General features: G+C 43.8%; 1 protein-coding gene across 1 annotated transcript; it reads left to right on the top strand.

Annotated features, from left to right (window-relative positions):
• Positions 1-8627: 8627 nt before the first annotated feature.
• LOC306933603 (schlafen-like protein 1) lies at positions 8628-10337 on the top strand. Its single transcript, XM_079515901.1, has 4 exons — positions 8628-8783; positions 8904-8936; positions 9586-9872; positions 10242-10337. Exons 1-4 carry the CDS (start codon positions 8762-8764, stop codon positions 10329-10331), a joined length of 432 nt encoding a protein of 143 aa, XP_079372027.1. The 5' UTR covers positions 8628-8761; the 3' UTR covers positions 10332-10337.
• Positions 10338-16124: the final 5787 nt, after the last annotated feature.

The raw sequence follows: 16124 nt of genomic DNA, 5'->3' as shown, positions 1-16124 counted from the left end.
ATCCTGCTCATTACTGTGCACAAATGTATACATCTTTGTGTTTGAGCACAAATGCATTTTGAGAACCCCCACATTTTCAGTAAAGCGTGCACGCTGTGCAGCCCCCACACACCATCATTCTACAGTTCAATCTAGTTGAATACCCCTGCTGTAGGTTACAACAACAAACAGCTGCATATCAATGGTAAGGTGAATACTGTGCATGTCAACCAGTGACCATACTGTATCTGCTGCATGCTTGGACACACCTGCTTATGAGACAGACATTGACCTGACCTTTAGCACATAAGATTGACCTACTTATAAGAAATTGATTTTATGTGACAGTTATTCTGTTCATTTTGTAATTGTATTGTTTTTACATAATGCAGTACAATAGAACATCACTTTGGGTGTGGTATGGACACCATTTTGGATTTGGCAATACATAATTAACTAGTGATGGGAGATTAATCGGCAAACACATCGGTATCGGACGATTTGAGTTGTTTTTAGATTAATCGGCATCGGTTTGATTAATCAGACCGATTACGTTTTTCAATAAACTTTTCCCTCCTCCTTTTTCGAACATAGTAACTGCGAGAGTGAGGTCTAGCCAACACCAACTCGGGATTCCTGGATCGCTGCCCTCCACAATGTCCTATCCAACATCAGGTTATTCAGCTCTGCAGTGTTGTTAGCCAAGCTGTCGCGCCGCAGCACGTCTACATAGGTGGTACGCTTCTTTCCCCCCCCTGGCTTTGCCCTGGGTTTGGCTCCCATAGTCAATTTACTTGCCTCAAGTTCTGGGTACCTGACGCAGTGCCCTGCCAGCCTCATCCTTCTCTCTCTGACTTTGTCCGTGACCCGTGGTAGGTCCCCATAGAGGTCCACATTTCTGATGTGACACCTAGTGCCATTCGTAGCATTCTTGTGTAGACTCCATCCAGGGATTTTTCCTGTTGTACTGTGAGGGTCCATGTCTCGACAGTATCTATGAAAAGCCGCCTCTTAAGGTCTTCTCCCATGTCTGATTTCCACACTCTCCTCATCCCGTGCAAGGCTTTCCAGGCAAGTGCTCTCCGAACCTTCAGATCCTTTTCAGTTGAGGCAGTCCAGGCCCCGAGGTACTTGAAGTCCTCGACTCGCTCGAGCACCGTCCCGTCTGCAGTGGCAATGGTTTTGTCTGTGTTGACTGTCATTACCTTTGTTTTCTTGGTATTGAGCTTGAGGCCGAACTTGGACCTTGGCTCGAGTCTGGCTGTAGCTTGACTCTATCATCTGGACCAACTTTTCTGGAACTCCGTAGGCACGTAGAATACTCCTGAGTTTCCCCCGGTGGATGGTGTCGAAAGCCTTTTGGAAGTCAATGAATGTGATCACCGCTGACAGGTTGCGCTCCCATACCCCTTCCAATATCCTCCTCAGTGCCAGTATCTGCCCGACTTTCGAACATAAACATAAGTTAAGGATTATGAAAGATCATTATTATTATTATTTTTGGACGTTTATTTCCTTTGTCTTTTCTCATTTATATTTTAACAAAAAATGAAATGAAATTAATTAATCGGTCTGTCTTTACAGATAAACAAGCCCAAAGTAACAGTTTGAACAGATCTACAAGCTCACAATATTATAAAGGTATTTAAGTTAGATGTGACTTGCCTAAGCCTGTAGTGCAGACACCCTGTTACATGTATTTTTCAGAATAGACAAAATTATAATATTTCAATACAGAATGAGATCGACATTGGTAATATTGGTTATCGGCCATAACAGCAATTAATTATATCGGATATCGATATCGGCCAAAATGTCTCATCGGCACATCCCTATAATTAACTGATCACTTTCACTGATTCACCCACATTCCTTTAGTCCTAAACCCCCAAATAATGATGAATTAGTATTAGTTATAGCCATTTTAAGCTCCTGGCAGCCATATTGGACGCCATCTTGAAAATGACGCCTTTCCAGAACATATATTTTCCTATATTTTCAGTATATTCTTAAGCATGCCTAGAGGTACCAGAACCAATTGGAAAAACCTTTTCTATCATTTTTGGGGGGTGTATTACTATTTTTTTTCATATTAATCCATGCAATTTTCGCCTAGTGTTATAAAATAAAATGCATGATAGCACTCATAAAGCTACCACGGGTGCAATGCTATCACATATTTTCTAACTCTAGACATGTATACCTTCACAAAAATCACTATGAGCCTTATTCGGCCAGATGGTACAGACCAACCCCCCTGGCTCACGGACTATTTGAGTCCCGGGGAGACTCATCACATTTCTGTTTGGGATCTTGAGCTAAAAAGTTGGTGCTCTAGAGACTTAACACTACAAATAGTCTGATTCACCACATCACACAACTCCCCCGGAACACATATAGCCTCAGAGAATCTCGTGCACGCACACAAACGCGTATGCACGCTCTTACGCACACATGCATGCACGCACACACGCACGCGCGCACGCACGCACGCACGCAGGCAGGCAGGCAGGCTGCAGGCAGGCAGGCAGGCAGGCAGGCACACACACACACACACACACACACACACACACACACACACACACACACACACACACACACACACACACACACACACACACACACACCAGTAAGACGCCCTGAGGGCATGGAGCTGACCAGAACAGGTCAGCTCCATATATGGAGATCTAAGGGTGGCAGCGGGGGCAGTGTCTTGAGTGTACAGGGTTTGATGAGGTCAGATCAACATATGGAATGTCAGAACAGGTCAGCTCCATATATGGAGATCTACGGGTGGCAGCGGGGGCAGTGTCTTGAGTGCACAAGGTTAGATGTGGTCTGGCCATATATGGAATGTCAACATATGGAACAGGTCAGCTCCATCCAAAATGTGCTGACCTCATCACATTTGTGATGATTGCAATGGCCGTTTTTAGCCCAAGAGTGTTTTTTTGTGCAAAACTAATGCTTGGAATGGATTCAGAATCATGAAAACCCCCTAGTTTGACATGTCACATGCTACGGCATAAGGAAAGTTTGTCATTTTTGCCTTATATAGGATGTCAATGGTACGGTCACATATAAACTCCTATACAAAATGTACTCAATACCGACAGCCGGTCAGCAAGTGGATTCATGAATGTATGTATATAGACAATATTTTTGGCCAATAAAAGAAAACTAGGCCTTTAGACCAAATTTCTACACAAAGATTCATTTCCCATTGACAATGAATTGAGGTTTTATGTTATAATTGTGTCTGAGCAAAACAGTATTTTTGTTAAATTCCCATTGACAATGAATGGAGAATTTACGTGTGTCTGAGCAAATCGACATGTTACGTCATGATGATGTACGATGATAAGAGATTTTTTTTCCCAGTAGTCTAGTCATATGGCTTGGCCGTGATACTGATGCTCGTGTACCTTTGCCAGATGGTAGAATGAACAGAACAGTCCATTGCTGCTGACTAGGACCTTTGATGATACTCTTTATCTACTCAACTCAGCACAGAGTGGTAAATAAATAGGCACCTGTTGCAGCCAATAGAATAATATGAATAATTATGCTGAACAAGTTCTTGCGACAAGAGTATGTTCAGAGAGACAGTATGACAGATACATGTAGACCTATTGGTCAAATAAAAATAATTAGGATGACAAAAATAAGAAGACTAAGAAAACAAATTAACATAATTAAATATCTTGAAAGATTAAAACAAGAATGTTATTGAAAAGAAAGTAGAATCTGGCTTTGAATGTGGCCTTTAGCTGCCACCTAGTGGTGGCATCCTAAAACTATCATATTATTTGAAACCATATCTGCAGGTTCACATCATGGTTATACATAGAGGATGGGATGGGTTTTCTCTCTCTCTCTCTCTCTCTCTCTCTCTCTCTCGCTCTCTCTCTCAAAGGTTGTGGAATGCACAGCACAGTAAAATTTGACTTGTAAATCAATCATTTCTGTAATCACATAGATATAGGCCTAATTAACCCCCAATCCGAATTGCATTCCGAGCAAACTAACCAATAAATTATTTATGTAATATTGACTTTTCTCTTAGCACTCTTCACTTCTATTCTATGATCCTATTTGTCCTCCCTGCTGACACAACACCGTCATTCTGGACCTGTGTACACAACTGTCCCCTCAAGCTGCAGATGCTTCTGGGATTCCTGACAGATTGAGGGCACTTTGTAGGGCACAGGTAGGTACACCACAAGGATGTGTGCTGTGCCACTCCAACCCTATTTTCTGTAGGCAATACATCTGGCCACTTGTCCATTGAACCACTCAGGATTTTACTTTTACTAATCGTACACTCCTCAGTGTCCTCACTCCTCATTATGAAAAAAATCAATTATCCATGCATGTTCAGACTCACGTAGGCTGCGATCTGATTGGGTGGCCTCCAGTTTAGCAGCCCGCCTCCTCGATTAAACTCAGGTCTGTGTGTGTGTGTGTGTGTGCGCGCGCGCGCGCGTGTGTGTGTGACACACGCCTAATACCGTAGGTAGGAATAGGATTGGCTCGTTTGTCTGTCAATCGAACAGCTGGGCACGCTAATTTAGTGAACGCCCACCAAAACAAACCAACACATGATGAAACACAGGACAAGTTAGCGTCTTCGAAGTTAGCGAAAATTGTGACGAAAGAAACATGGAGGAGAAACTAAGACCACAGCAAAGAAAAGGGAATGCCGTTACAACAACACGGACTGGGAAAGTACCGGTATTTATCCGTAAGTGAAGCCTGCAGTGCAAGACTCACAAACCACGTGCTGCAGGAGGCTGCACTGTGTGCTGTGTGGAATGGATGTATGGGACCAAAACAAGATTCCAACACAGATAATTAGAAGGTAACAGCAGCTGAAATAACTAGTGTTGTTTATACCAGTGGTTTCCAAACTTTTTCATGTCAAGGACCCCCAAATTGACACTAATTTGCCCGCGGAGCCCCATTTGAAAATATATGCCAGGGACCCCCATAAGAGAAGTCGAGAAGATGTTTACAGCTCTATAGCAGTGATTCAACCTGTTTAATTTCAAGGACCCCCAGTTTGACATGCATTAGTCCACAGACCCTCATTTAATGGCATTTATATCTCTGGGACCCCCAATGTATAGTAAAACCAAAGGTAATAAACTCTGAGAGTCAGCAGTGTTTCCTGCAGGAAAAAGCTTAGCCCTAGAATGAATACAGTTGAATACAGTACTGTATCAACTGTATCAGTACGGCTTCGCCTCGGTGGTTAAACGGTGAATTATCTCCCGACAATGACCACCTAGCCAGAAATTATCCCTTACATGTCTGTTTCCCAAACCAAGATGGGGACAAGTCTGCACCAAGCCACTAAAGGCTAATTTATACTTTGTCATTATGACAAAGTTGTTTACTTAAAGTATGAATTAGGCTTGTATATAATGTCAGTTTTGTATTGTCATGTCTGTCATGTTTTGAGAACTATCAGAACTCCATTCTCTGAGACTCTGAGAATGGATGAAGTCTAGACCTGTGAGTGATTAAGTGATTGTACTTTGTGTTCATTGTGTTGCTGAAAGGTATGAGGTGATATAACTTTTTGAGTGGTGCAAACCACTCCAACAACTGGCTTTGTACCCGTGTACCCGTGTTCGTACCAAAAATATGAGCATGGTTACTATGGTTGCTATGGACATTACGTCAGACCACAGCTGATCAGGCTATATAAGACCTCGCACCACTCAGTTCACAGTACACAAGTGTGATTTTTTTCTCTTCGTTTGATATTTACTTGAGTATATCGTGCACCATTAGCAGAAACACCTAAATGAAACATAGTTATGAGTTTTGTAGAGTTTAGCAACGCAATATTATTGACATCAGACTGACTGTTTACTATTTTGAAAGACAGATATATTCAGAGAGATATTCAAATTGTTCAACTAGCCGATCTACATGAACACGCTGTGAGCCTATAGATTGGCTATTTCAACTATTCAAATGTATTTCAATATATTAAAAAGGCAAAGAAGTTTAGGGATAAGGGGTTTATTTTAAGTTTTATCCCACGATTTTGTAACCCATTTTTCACCCCTGTGTCAATTATCTAATGTGATCCTGGGCTCTACACACCCTCCGCCAACCTAGTCCCCATATATGGAGGACATGGGGAGAGCAACGGACTTGAACTCATGCTTCCTTCATGCCTGATCAAGTGTCCAATAGAGCTGGGATCGGGCTGACTTTATACAGCCCGACCCGGGCCCGACACCGACAGCTTTGTGTCCGAACCGAAACGAGCCCGACCTTAATTATTCATATATGCGTCCGACCCGGGCCCGAAACCGACGCCCCACCCCCCCTTCATTTTTCTTTGAGGAAGGCACTGACAGCAAGCATGTTATTGTTATAATGTAGGCTACAGCTTGCCTTGCCTGAATGTTACATTTGGACATCATCACACTGTGTCTTGTAAATTACCATGGACCATTAATATCTATAGCCTACTACTATGATAGTGGGCGCGTTCGGAAATAGTGCACTGTGCGCACTGTGCAATGCAAACTAATAGGCGAGTGCGCTCCCGGTGCGCATTTCCGAACGCACCCAGTATAACACGTCGCACCGCACACGCTCACAACACACACACACACACACACACACATGCAGTCTTACCAGCATTGATGATTGATTTGACATCGGCGATTCTGCATTGGCAATATTTAATCCACACAGCGTGTTCGTGCAAAATTGCACTCTTAATAAAGTGCTATTCAATCAAATAATCCGCGCCAGCGGGAGGCGATTATTGGTAGCCTCATTTGCCATGGTCCATGGGCAGGATCGAGTTATTTACTCATACTCAACTCTTCACTGTTCAACAGCTAATGAATCAAACTATTTATATTAATCCAACCATCGCGGTTTACATGTTGTCATGGAGGAGGAGGATAACATCCGCAGTGGGTGAGTTCAACCTAGGCTAACGCCGTAGGCTACGCCTCTCTTCAGTGGTTCTTCCAGCTGCGCCCCATATGTAACCTCAGTCCCTACGCTCATTCTGTAGCTCCTGACCTACAGAATTAGCGTAGGGACTGAGGTTCACATGGGGCTACGTTCGCTGCTGCTGCTGCTTGCAGCGGTGCTTCTGCTTGCAGACAGTGCGTTGTCACGCTGCACCACCTTCTACTCTAAAGTGCACCATGCGTCCTGGTTAACCAGGAAACACAGAGAGACTAGGATCGTTTTTATTCATATTTACACTTTATTTTCTATATATCAACAGCATGGCCGGCCCAAACCGAAGCCCGACCAGCAATTATGGTAATGAGCCCGACCCTAGCCCGACCCGTCGGGTTTCGGTCGAACCCAGGACCTTCTAGCTGTGAGGCGACCAGCAGCCAGGCGACTAGCGTTCCACTACAACTTGATCAACCATTCCAGCCCAAGGACTTCAACTTCCCAGGGAGACGTTTTGGAAAGGAAACATTTCACAGATCATTCCAGCCTACATGGTTTGGAAAATGGCCATGGTTACACTACGTGAAGGACAGGGACTGTGTCATGTGCTTTTCTTGCATTTCTGCAGTGGAGAAAAAACTGATCAGTGAAGATACTGTTAGGCTCGACAACACTCGACAACACGTTTGTTAAAGGTGGTTTTACTAATTGGCGCAAATCAGGAGGAAAAAAAAGGAGCATGAGAAGTCAGAAGCTCACTCGAAGTCTGTGGAAAAGTTGAGTAGTAGGGCGCACACCAATCAATGCCATGCTATCAGAAAGTCACATTATGACATGTCACATTATGACATGGCCTATGTAACCACTCAAATAATAATAAACCACCTCAAACAAAAACAATGTTTAATAGCCTTGATCATGCAGATATACAATAGGCCTAAGTGGTCATCACGTCACGTCACATTCCGTAGGCCTACTTGATACTTGGTGAGACTCCGGTACCGTGTCAGCAGTCAACACCGCCACAAGCAAGTGTCATACCTAGATACAAAATGGCCGGGGTTCAACGTAACATGGTAAATATCAACTCTTTTATTTATATAGACTACCACAACAGTCGAGCAAGGAACGTACTGGAGCTGTTGTTTAGATCCATTAGCTTTCTCGGGCGCAAGGGGATTCCTTTCAGAGGGGATACTACTAGTGACGGTATTCTGTATGAGTTAATGCTGGAACGCACATATAAGCTCCAAAAAGAAAATGAATGGGTGCGCAAGAGAGATAACTGGATGTCGGATACTATCCAGTACACAGTGTGTGTGTGTGTGTGTGTGTGTGTGTGTGTGTGTGTGTGTGTGTGTGTGTGTGTGTGTGTGTGTGTGTGTGTGTGTGTGAGAGAGAGGGAGAGAGAGCAGGACAGAGTGAAAGCAAGGTTCATGGTTCAATAAACATCAAATGTCAATTATGTACTAAAACTATACAAACAATTCTAGTCCGCAAAGAAGTGCGGAATTTTGAAATGGAAATTGTGTAGGAACTCTGCACGCATATTCAGAAAAGCACTGTGCTAATGACGCCTATTAATGATTCACTTAAAACAACTTGTACTTTTTACTTTGGCAATGTATGTTTTCTCATTCCAATAAAGCCCTTTGAATTGAATTGAATCAAACAAGTGTCCTTGTTGTGTTGTCTTTAGGCAGTAAGTGTTCCCGTGCCGCCCAACACAGCTGTGGGACCTAGAACTAGAACTAGACATGTCAGCAGATCACTAGAAGATACAAAGTATGTTAAAACATTCTTCTACAAAGAACGTCTGGGCAGCAAAACTTCCACCATGGAGTTCAAACGAGGACTTGGTAAGGATACACTCTTTATATATAACATCATTCATTAAAACTTTTGGCAAAATATTAACTTAGTTTTACTTAAATTCAGTGATAGTTTATTTTTTATCAAACCTTCTCCACCGCATTCAGGAGATCCTCCAAAGTCTCTCAAGATCAATACAGGTTGGTATTGTCCGCAAAAAGGACATATTATATTTTAACAGGGTAGACACTTTGCAAATATTATTCATGTATTAAATGAATAGCTTTTGACCAAGTACGGAACCTTGTGGGACTCCATATGTTACCTTATTAGCCTAGTCGATGTTATTTAATTGTTTCGGTCGGCAAGGTAACTCTTGCACCATATGATATCTCTCCATCTTATTTAATAAACTGGGATGTATCATATCTCCATCTTATTTAATAGACTGGATGTATCATATCTCCAGTTTATTTAATAAACTGATGTATCATATCTCCAGTTTATTTAATAAACTGATGTATCATATCTCCAGTTTATTTAATAAACTGGATGTATCATATCTCCAGTTTATTTAATAAACTGGGATGTATCATATCTCCAGTTTATTTAATAAACTGGGATGTATCCAAAGCTCAAACACTCCTACCGTATACTTTCTCTCCTCTATTGCTGTTGAGATTTCTTCCACCAGTTCCGTCACAGCCATCGAGGTGGACCTATTCTCTCTAAATCCATACTGGTGGTTATAATAATTATTATTTATGAAGCGCTTTTCAGAACAAAGTCACAAAGTGCTTTACATTGAATATAAAATGCAGTACAATCTTTTTTCCTCTGTCTGTAAAGGAGAGTATAAAGGAACGTTTGTGGACAACTTGCGTAAGTACGCCACTGCCTTCCTGAACAACGAGGGCGGGACGCTGATGATTGGGGTGGATGACAGCAGCCAGGTGCTGGGGAACAAGATCAACTTCCATCAGCAGGACAAATACCAACAGACAGCAGATTCCGTTTTTATGAAATTCAAGCCTCGTGTCTGGCCTGGCACCAACTACCGTGTGGAGTTCGTGCCTGTCGTAGCTGGAGTGGAGGAGATCCCACCCGGGGAAACACCAGATCTTAAAGACCTCATGGTTAGGGACGATATGAATAGTACACATCACGGTTATTGTGGCAAACATTATTGCGATAACGGTATTATCATAATAATCTAAATTATGCTTAAAGCTTAAAATGCCACTTTTGTTGTTAACCACTTGAAACCCCAACATCCATAAAAATAGCCGATCTACAAGCTCACAAAGCTTTGTTATTTGCTATTTTTGGCCAATCAATTTGTGTAGAGTGACAAATGCTCTAAGTGGTACTGCATTTTGCAGCTCAACAAAAGCTAATGTAGTTTCTAGTGTATGACTGAGGACAATTTCACGATAAATTACAATTCCACGATACAATTATTGTGTTTTTATCACGATAATGACGATTCTCATCCTGTCCTCAAGGTGCTGTGCATCACCTTCAAACGCCCTGCGGGCTGCAGAGAGCTCTACCGGACAGAGCAGGGAAAGGCAATGGAAGTGTGCAGCAAATGACTACGGATGCCATCCATGACTGGTATAAACAGGTAAGACTGCTGCAATCTCTGCAGACACCCTGGTTAACAATGACTCCAAATGACATCCATGACTGGTAGGAACAGGTAAGACTGCTGCAGTCTCTGCAGACTGTCTGTATGTCTTTGTGTCATCGGGTATCCAAAATGGGGCATCAGATGAAGAAGGATCGGCCCCGCCACTTCCCTGATCACCTGGTCCATCACTCCTACAATGTGGCCTGGATTCCCACATCCAAAAGATCCAAATACAGCCCGCCCCCAAAATGCGTCTGCCTGGACACAATGAGAGCTGCAACCCCTAACTCTGGTCCATACTCTAATGCCTTCATTAAACGTTTTACCTACTCACCAATACAAAGGTGGCTTGTGTAATTAGAAAGCCTACTTTCCTGGCCGCACTCTGAGCCCCCCAGCACACGAATAAAATTGACTTGTTGGCCAGAAAGCGATTGTTTTTCCATTGGGGAAAAATAAATACTTTTAGTTACTCCACTGCGCCCTCTACCGATATTGCCGAGAAAACCCTCATAGAGAAGATTTTTCCTCAGGTGAACAAAATCGCTTTCTGCCGAAAGCTAAGCTGAGCTACCGTGCTAAACTAGGTAGCTAGGGCACTGAGGCGTGATTATGTTCACATTAACATGTTAAACATGCATTAATCCTTTCATTAATTCACCTTGCGCATGCACGTGTGTGTGTGTGTCACTGGCGTAACTCGGAAACATCTGACAAAATGGTCTCAGAACTGACGCTTTCAGAGAACCAACCCCCCCCCCCCCCCCCCCCACAATTTTTTTTAATAATAATGTAAATAAAATAATAATATATGAATATCTATTTGTCTGTCTGGTCAGAGGGAGAACCTTAGAGTATATATATTAAAGATGGAGTGCCACAATTTTTGTATTTTTCCAGTTTTTCATGCGTCTATGAGGTGACAGTACTTTATTAGACACCCTGGAGTCGTTTTTATGTGCAATGGTGTATTAACTTTGTATTTAGGGTTTCTTCCTGGAGGCTGAACTCTTGACAGTCAAACGGGCCAATGAAATAAACAGTAAAATAGTGACATCACACTATCAGCCCCTCCCCTAACCCCTCCCCCTTTATCATACAACTACAGCTGTGGGTGCGGCTTCAGTTCAGATGGATCACCACCCATCACCACCCACCAGGCAAACCAGGCATACTTAATGAACTGGTGGGCGTGTCCACATAAAAGCATGATTTTAACAAATACTGTACACTTTTTGGAAAAAGTTCTTCCTCCTTATATCCTGCCACCCTAATAGACAGCGCAACACCCCATCCTTTGTCCGCCTTCTCCTACCAAACCACACCGTTTGCACACATCTCACCATGCACAACACCAACAGCATGCCTGTCCAGACATCAACCACTACTTTGCAGCCATGCAACTGTCATTTACAGTACAATACCCATTTTTATGAAATAACACATAATTGCGCAAGACCACCAGCCTACGTCAAAATCGTCACCACTTTACCGAGTAAAGTCTCCCCATATTGCGTTGCTACGTAACTCTAGGATGAGCCGCCCGAAGGGCGGCGAAATTCTAGTTATAATAATACCTGATGATCATGTTTTAGGGTGGAAGAAATCGTGGCACTCTATCTTTAATAGAGACTGCACTGGATTTCTCCTTCCATCCATTTGCATTAAGTTGCTCAAAAGCGCATGAGGCGATTTCACAACTCCTTCCGGGTAGGAACAGAGTGCATTCTAGGATGGATTGGGCCAAATCGTGAACGCGCTGGCCGTTGAGTATCATTGCACGCGGTCACGTATGAAACAGCGTTCACGTGTCATTGCCCCATAATGTGAACGTGCGCAATGATAGTCAACAGACCAGCACTGGCTCGAGCTGCAATACCAAATTCGGCCACTATGTCCATTTTGCCTCAGGGTTTCCTCCGGGTGCCGTCTCTATTAATATACAGTATACTCTAAGGGGAGAACGCACACATTGTGTGTTCGGGGCATTGTAAGCATCGGCTTCCCTGATTGGCCCACCCAATTTCACTGTTTCACACATCATATAGGAAAGACAATTCAATCGACAGATTATATTTAGCTTCAATCCATGTGAAAACGGCATGTGTGTAAGGTTTGTTTTATTTCCATTAAAGGGGCATTCCACTCATTTTCAACATTTTACTATGTCATTAATATACCTTAGAGCTGTTGTGTGGAAATAATAAAAAAGTTCCCCCATTCTGTGTTTCCTAGAACTAGAGGTCTGAAAAAAATCATTAACATGGTGAAACACATCTTGATGATGTCATCAAGATGTGTTTCACCATGTTAATGATTTTTTTCATAATTACAGTTCTGGGAAACACAGAATGGGGGGGACTTTTTTATTATTTCCACACAACAGCTCTAAGGTATATTAATGACATAGTAAAATGTTGAAAATGGGTGGTTTTCCCCTTTAAGTACTCCTCCCTCTCCTCTCCTCTCATCTCCAGTCATCAGCAGAAGGGGTGAGCAATCAGCCAGCCAGCCAGCAAACTCAGCCACCTAATCCAGCCAAGCATAGCTTGAAGAGGAAAATTGTACGAACACAACAATGATTTATTTTTGAACACATTTCATTCACTTGATTCATAAACACATTGAGCCGGTAAAGATATATCGACTCTGCCACCGGATCCAGACTAGCCTGGACTTTTATTTAATTTGACCCCAGAATTAACCTCAAAATGAACCGGAAGCTAATCGCCTAAAGCTAATGTGGCTACTGTTTTTTTACAAGTCATCCGAAGAGTTAATATTGTAACCGCAATCCACGAGGTAGCAACGATTTAGTAATGAGCCACTAACATCCCGGTTTTGAAAAAAGCGTTTTAAGAATGCAGTTATCACAGATGTCTATATGGCCGCGGCCATCTTGGTCAGCGCACTAATGGCTGTTTACCACTAGCTATAGCAACTGCAGGCGCAATAATTGCTAACTGTCTATGTGTGTGTCTGTCCGTCTGTCTGTCTGTATGGCCCTCATTTATCAACCGTGCGTACGCCAAAATATGGGTGTACGCCGAAATTACCGCAACTTTCGGCATTTACGATTTGCGCCAAAGCTTGAATTTGAACTTGAGCCAAGACAAAAATGACGTCTGGTCGGGAGCTGTCGTACGCTTTGTCCTCGGCTGTTTTTCTGTCGTACACAAGTGGAGCAGCATTGTCTGAACTGCTGACAGGCATCTAAACATAGACAAATGTAGAAATAATAAATAATAAAGGATAAGAACTATTCAAAAAAAGAGTTGAAATTCCTGTTTCCGTCTCATTTCCAATACGTTTGAAAGTATATAGATTAATCAAGTATCCTTCAGGATAATAATAATACTACTACTACTACTAATAATAATAATAGAAAAAAAAAATACATATCTAGCGTGTTGTAGGCCTAAAGCCATGCACCCCCGCATCAGCCAGGTGACAATAATCACAAGTGATTTGACCAATTACAAACATGAATGTAGATTCACGCACCTATTTAAATGAGCCTTGCCAGTCATCTGATCTCAACAATGGCATACCTGGCTCTTTTAGAGGACGTGAATGCAGCAGCAGCAGCAGAAGAAGTAATTGAAAATGAGGATGAGCCCCGTGAACGCCTCAGGGCCCAACGGGTCTTCAGAGACCGGGCTGACCTCCTGGCAGAGGATGACGGATGGCTGATGAGCCGATTCCGTCTCCCAAGACATGTGCTTATCGAATTATGTAACAGGCTTGATCCCCTGTTGAGGAGGAGCACCAGGCGCTCACGCGCCATACCTGTCCATGTGCAGGTGCTGTCCACGTTGGGGTGTCTGGCCACCGGGACTTTCCAACGTGAGATCGGGGATAGGTCTGGCATCTCACAGCCCTCCATCAGCCGAATGATGCCCTCAGTGTTGGAGGCTATTAAGTCCCTCACTGAGGAGTACATTCGTTGACGACCAGCAAACCGTGATTAAGAGAGAATTTTATGAGATTGCTGGTCTTCCGAATGTGGTTGGCGCGATTGATTGTACGCATGTGCGTATTAAACCACCATCAGAGAATGATTATGCATACATCAATCGCAAAAACTACCATTCCATTAATGTGCAGGTGATCTGTGATGCCAACCTATCCCTCCTCAACGTGGTAGCCCGGTGGCCTCATGACTCCTTTATTTTCCGAAACGGGAATATAGGAATCCAACTAGAGGCTGGTGCACTGGGCGGCAGGAGCTACCTCGTGGGTGAGTATAGGCTGTGTTAAATATCGAATACATGTATTTTAATGTATTACATTTACTCAATTTTTTGTGGGACTTGTGTTCTAGGTGACAAAGGCTATGCAATGGCTGACTATTTAGTCACGCCATTGCAGGATCCAGCGACTGCCCAGGAGCGCAGTTTCAATGCCGCTCACATCAAAACCCGTGGTACAGTGGAGCGCTGCATTGGCCTGCTAAAGGGTGAGATGCTTGGTCACATGTGTATACTAGTAGCCTAGCTCTTTATTTTCTGACATTTATTATTTGTATATTTACGTTTCATGCATTCGTTTGTATCAAAGGCAGGTGTATTTGCTTGAGCAGCAATGGGGGCACGCTGTTGTATAAGCCAGTGAAGGCATGCAATATTATCTTGGCCTGTGCGGTGTTGCACAACATTGCCCTGGTAAACGGCGTGCCCCTGGACGAAGACGTTGAGCTCCAGCCAGATGAGCCGATGCCCATAGACCCCCCACCGGAAAACCCCTACCCGAGGGCTAGACAGAGGAGAGAGGACCTCATAAGGCGGTTCTAAAAAAAGTAAGTTAAGTATACAGTTTGGAATTGGCCCAGATACGTTACACATGTTAAAATGCACTTCACTTTTTTCTCACTTCATTCAAAGAGGGTTTAAAAACATTGGCATATAACAGCAAAGGCAACGAATTGAAATATGGGCACCTATAAGCTCGATGTAAAATCAAGGCATATAGCAAAAAAGACCCTTGTTTAATAAATACTCTTTGCACAATGTTTACTCCCAAATTGTTATTTATTTATTCTGCAGTTGGCTGCCGACTCGATCCACACTCTCCGTGAGGTTTATAATGGATCTATTTATGTCCCTCAGGGCCTGAACAATGTCACGCTGCCCGGCCAGGACCGCGTCGTTCAGCACCAGGGCTGTTGCCTGAGCCTGGCGTGGGGGACCTGCAGGAGCAGAGGAAGGGCGCGCGCTCTCACCGCGAGCCCCCCCTCCCGCACTGCTGGCTGGCTCTGGAGCGTTGGGCGCGTGAGGGGATGGACGCACTCTGCCACCGTGCGCCCCCCCTCCCGCACTGCTGGCTGGCTCTGGAGCGTTGGGCGCGTGAGGGGATGGACGCACTCTGCCACCGTGCGCCCCCCCTCCCGCACTGCTGGCTGGCTCTGGAGCGTTGGGCGCGTGAGGGGATGGACGCACTCTGCCACCGTGCGCCCCCCCCGCCCGCACTGCTGGCTGGCTCTGGAGCGTTGGGCGCGTGAGGGGATGGACGCGCACTGCCACCGCGCGCACCGCTGCTGTGAGCTGGTGGCTCACCACCGCTGCAGCTAGGTTGCTCTGAAATGACATTGGATAGGCCTAATAAATAAATAAAAACTTCAACCCGTATTTGAATGTGTGAATGTTGTACTCATTTCCTATAGGGTCCAATGATAGGTTTTGGTTACTGGTATATGATATAGGCTAGTTTACTTACCATCATCAGACACGGCAGTGTCGCCGCCGGGCACCTCCAG

The sequence above is a fragment of the Electrona antarctica genome, assembly GCF_951216825.1.
Source record: "Electrona antarctica genome assembly, chromosome: 12".
Lineage (NCBI taxonomy): Eukaryota > Metazoa > Chordata > Actinopteri > Myctophiformes > Myctophidae > Electrona > Electrona antarctica.
This window is presented reverse-complemented; position numbering and strand designations above follow the sequence as displayed.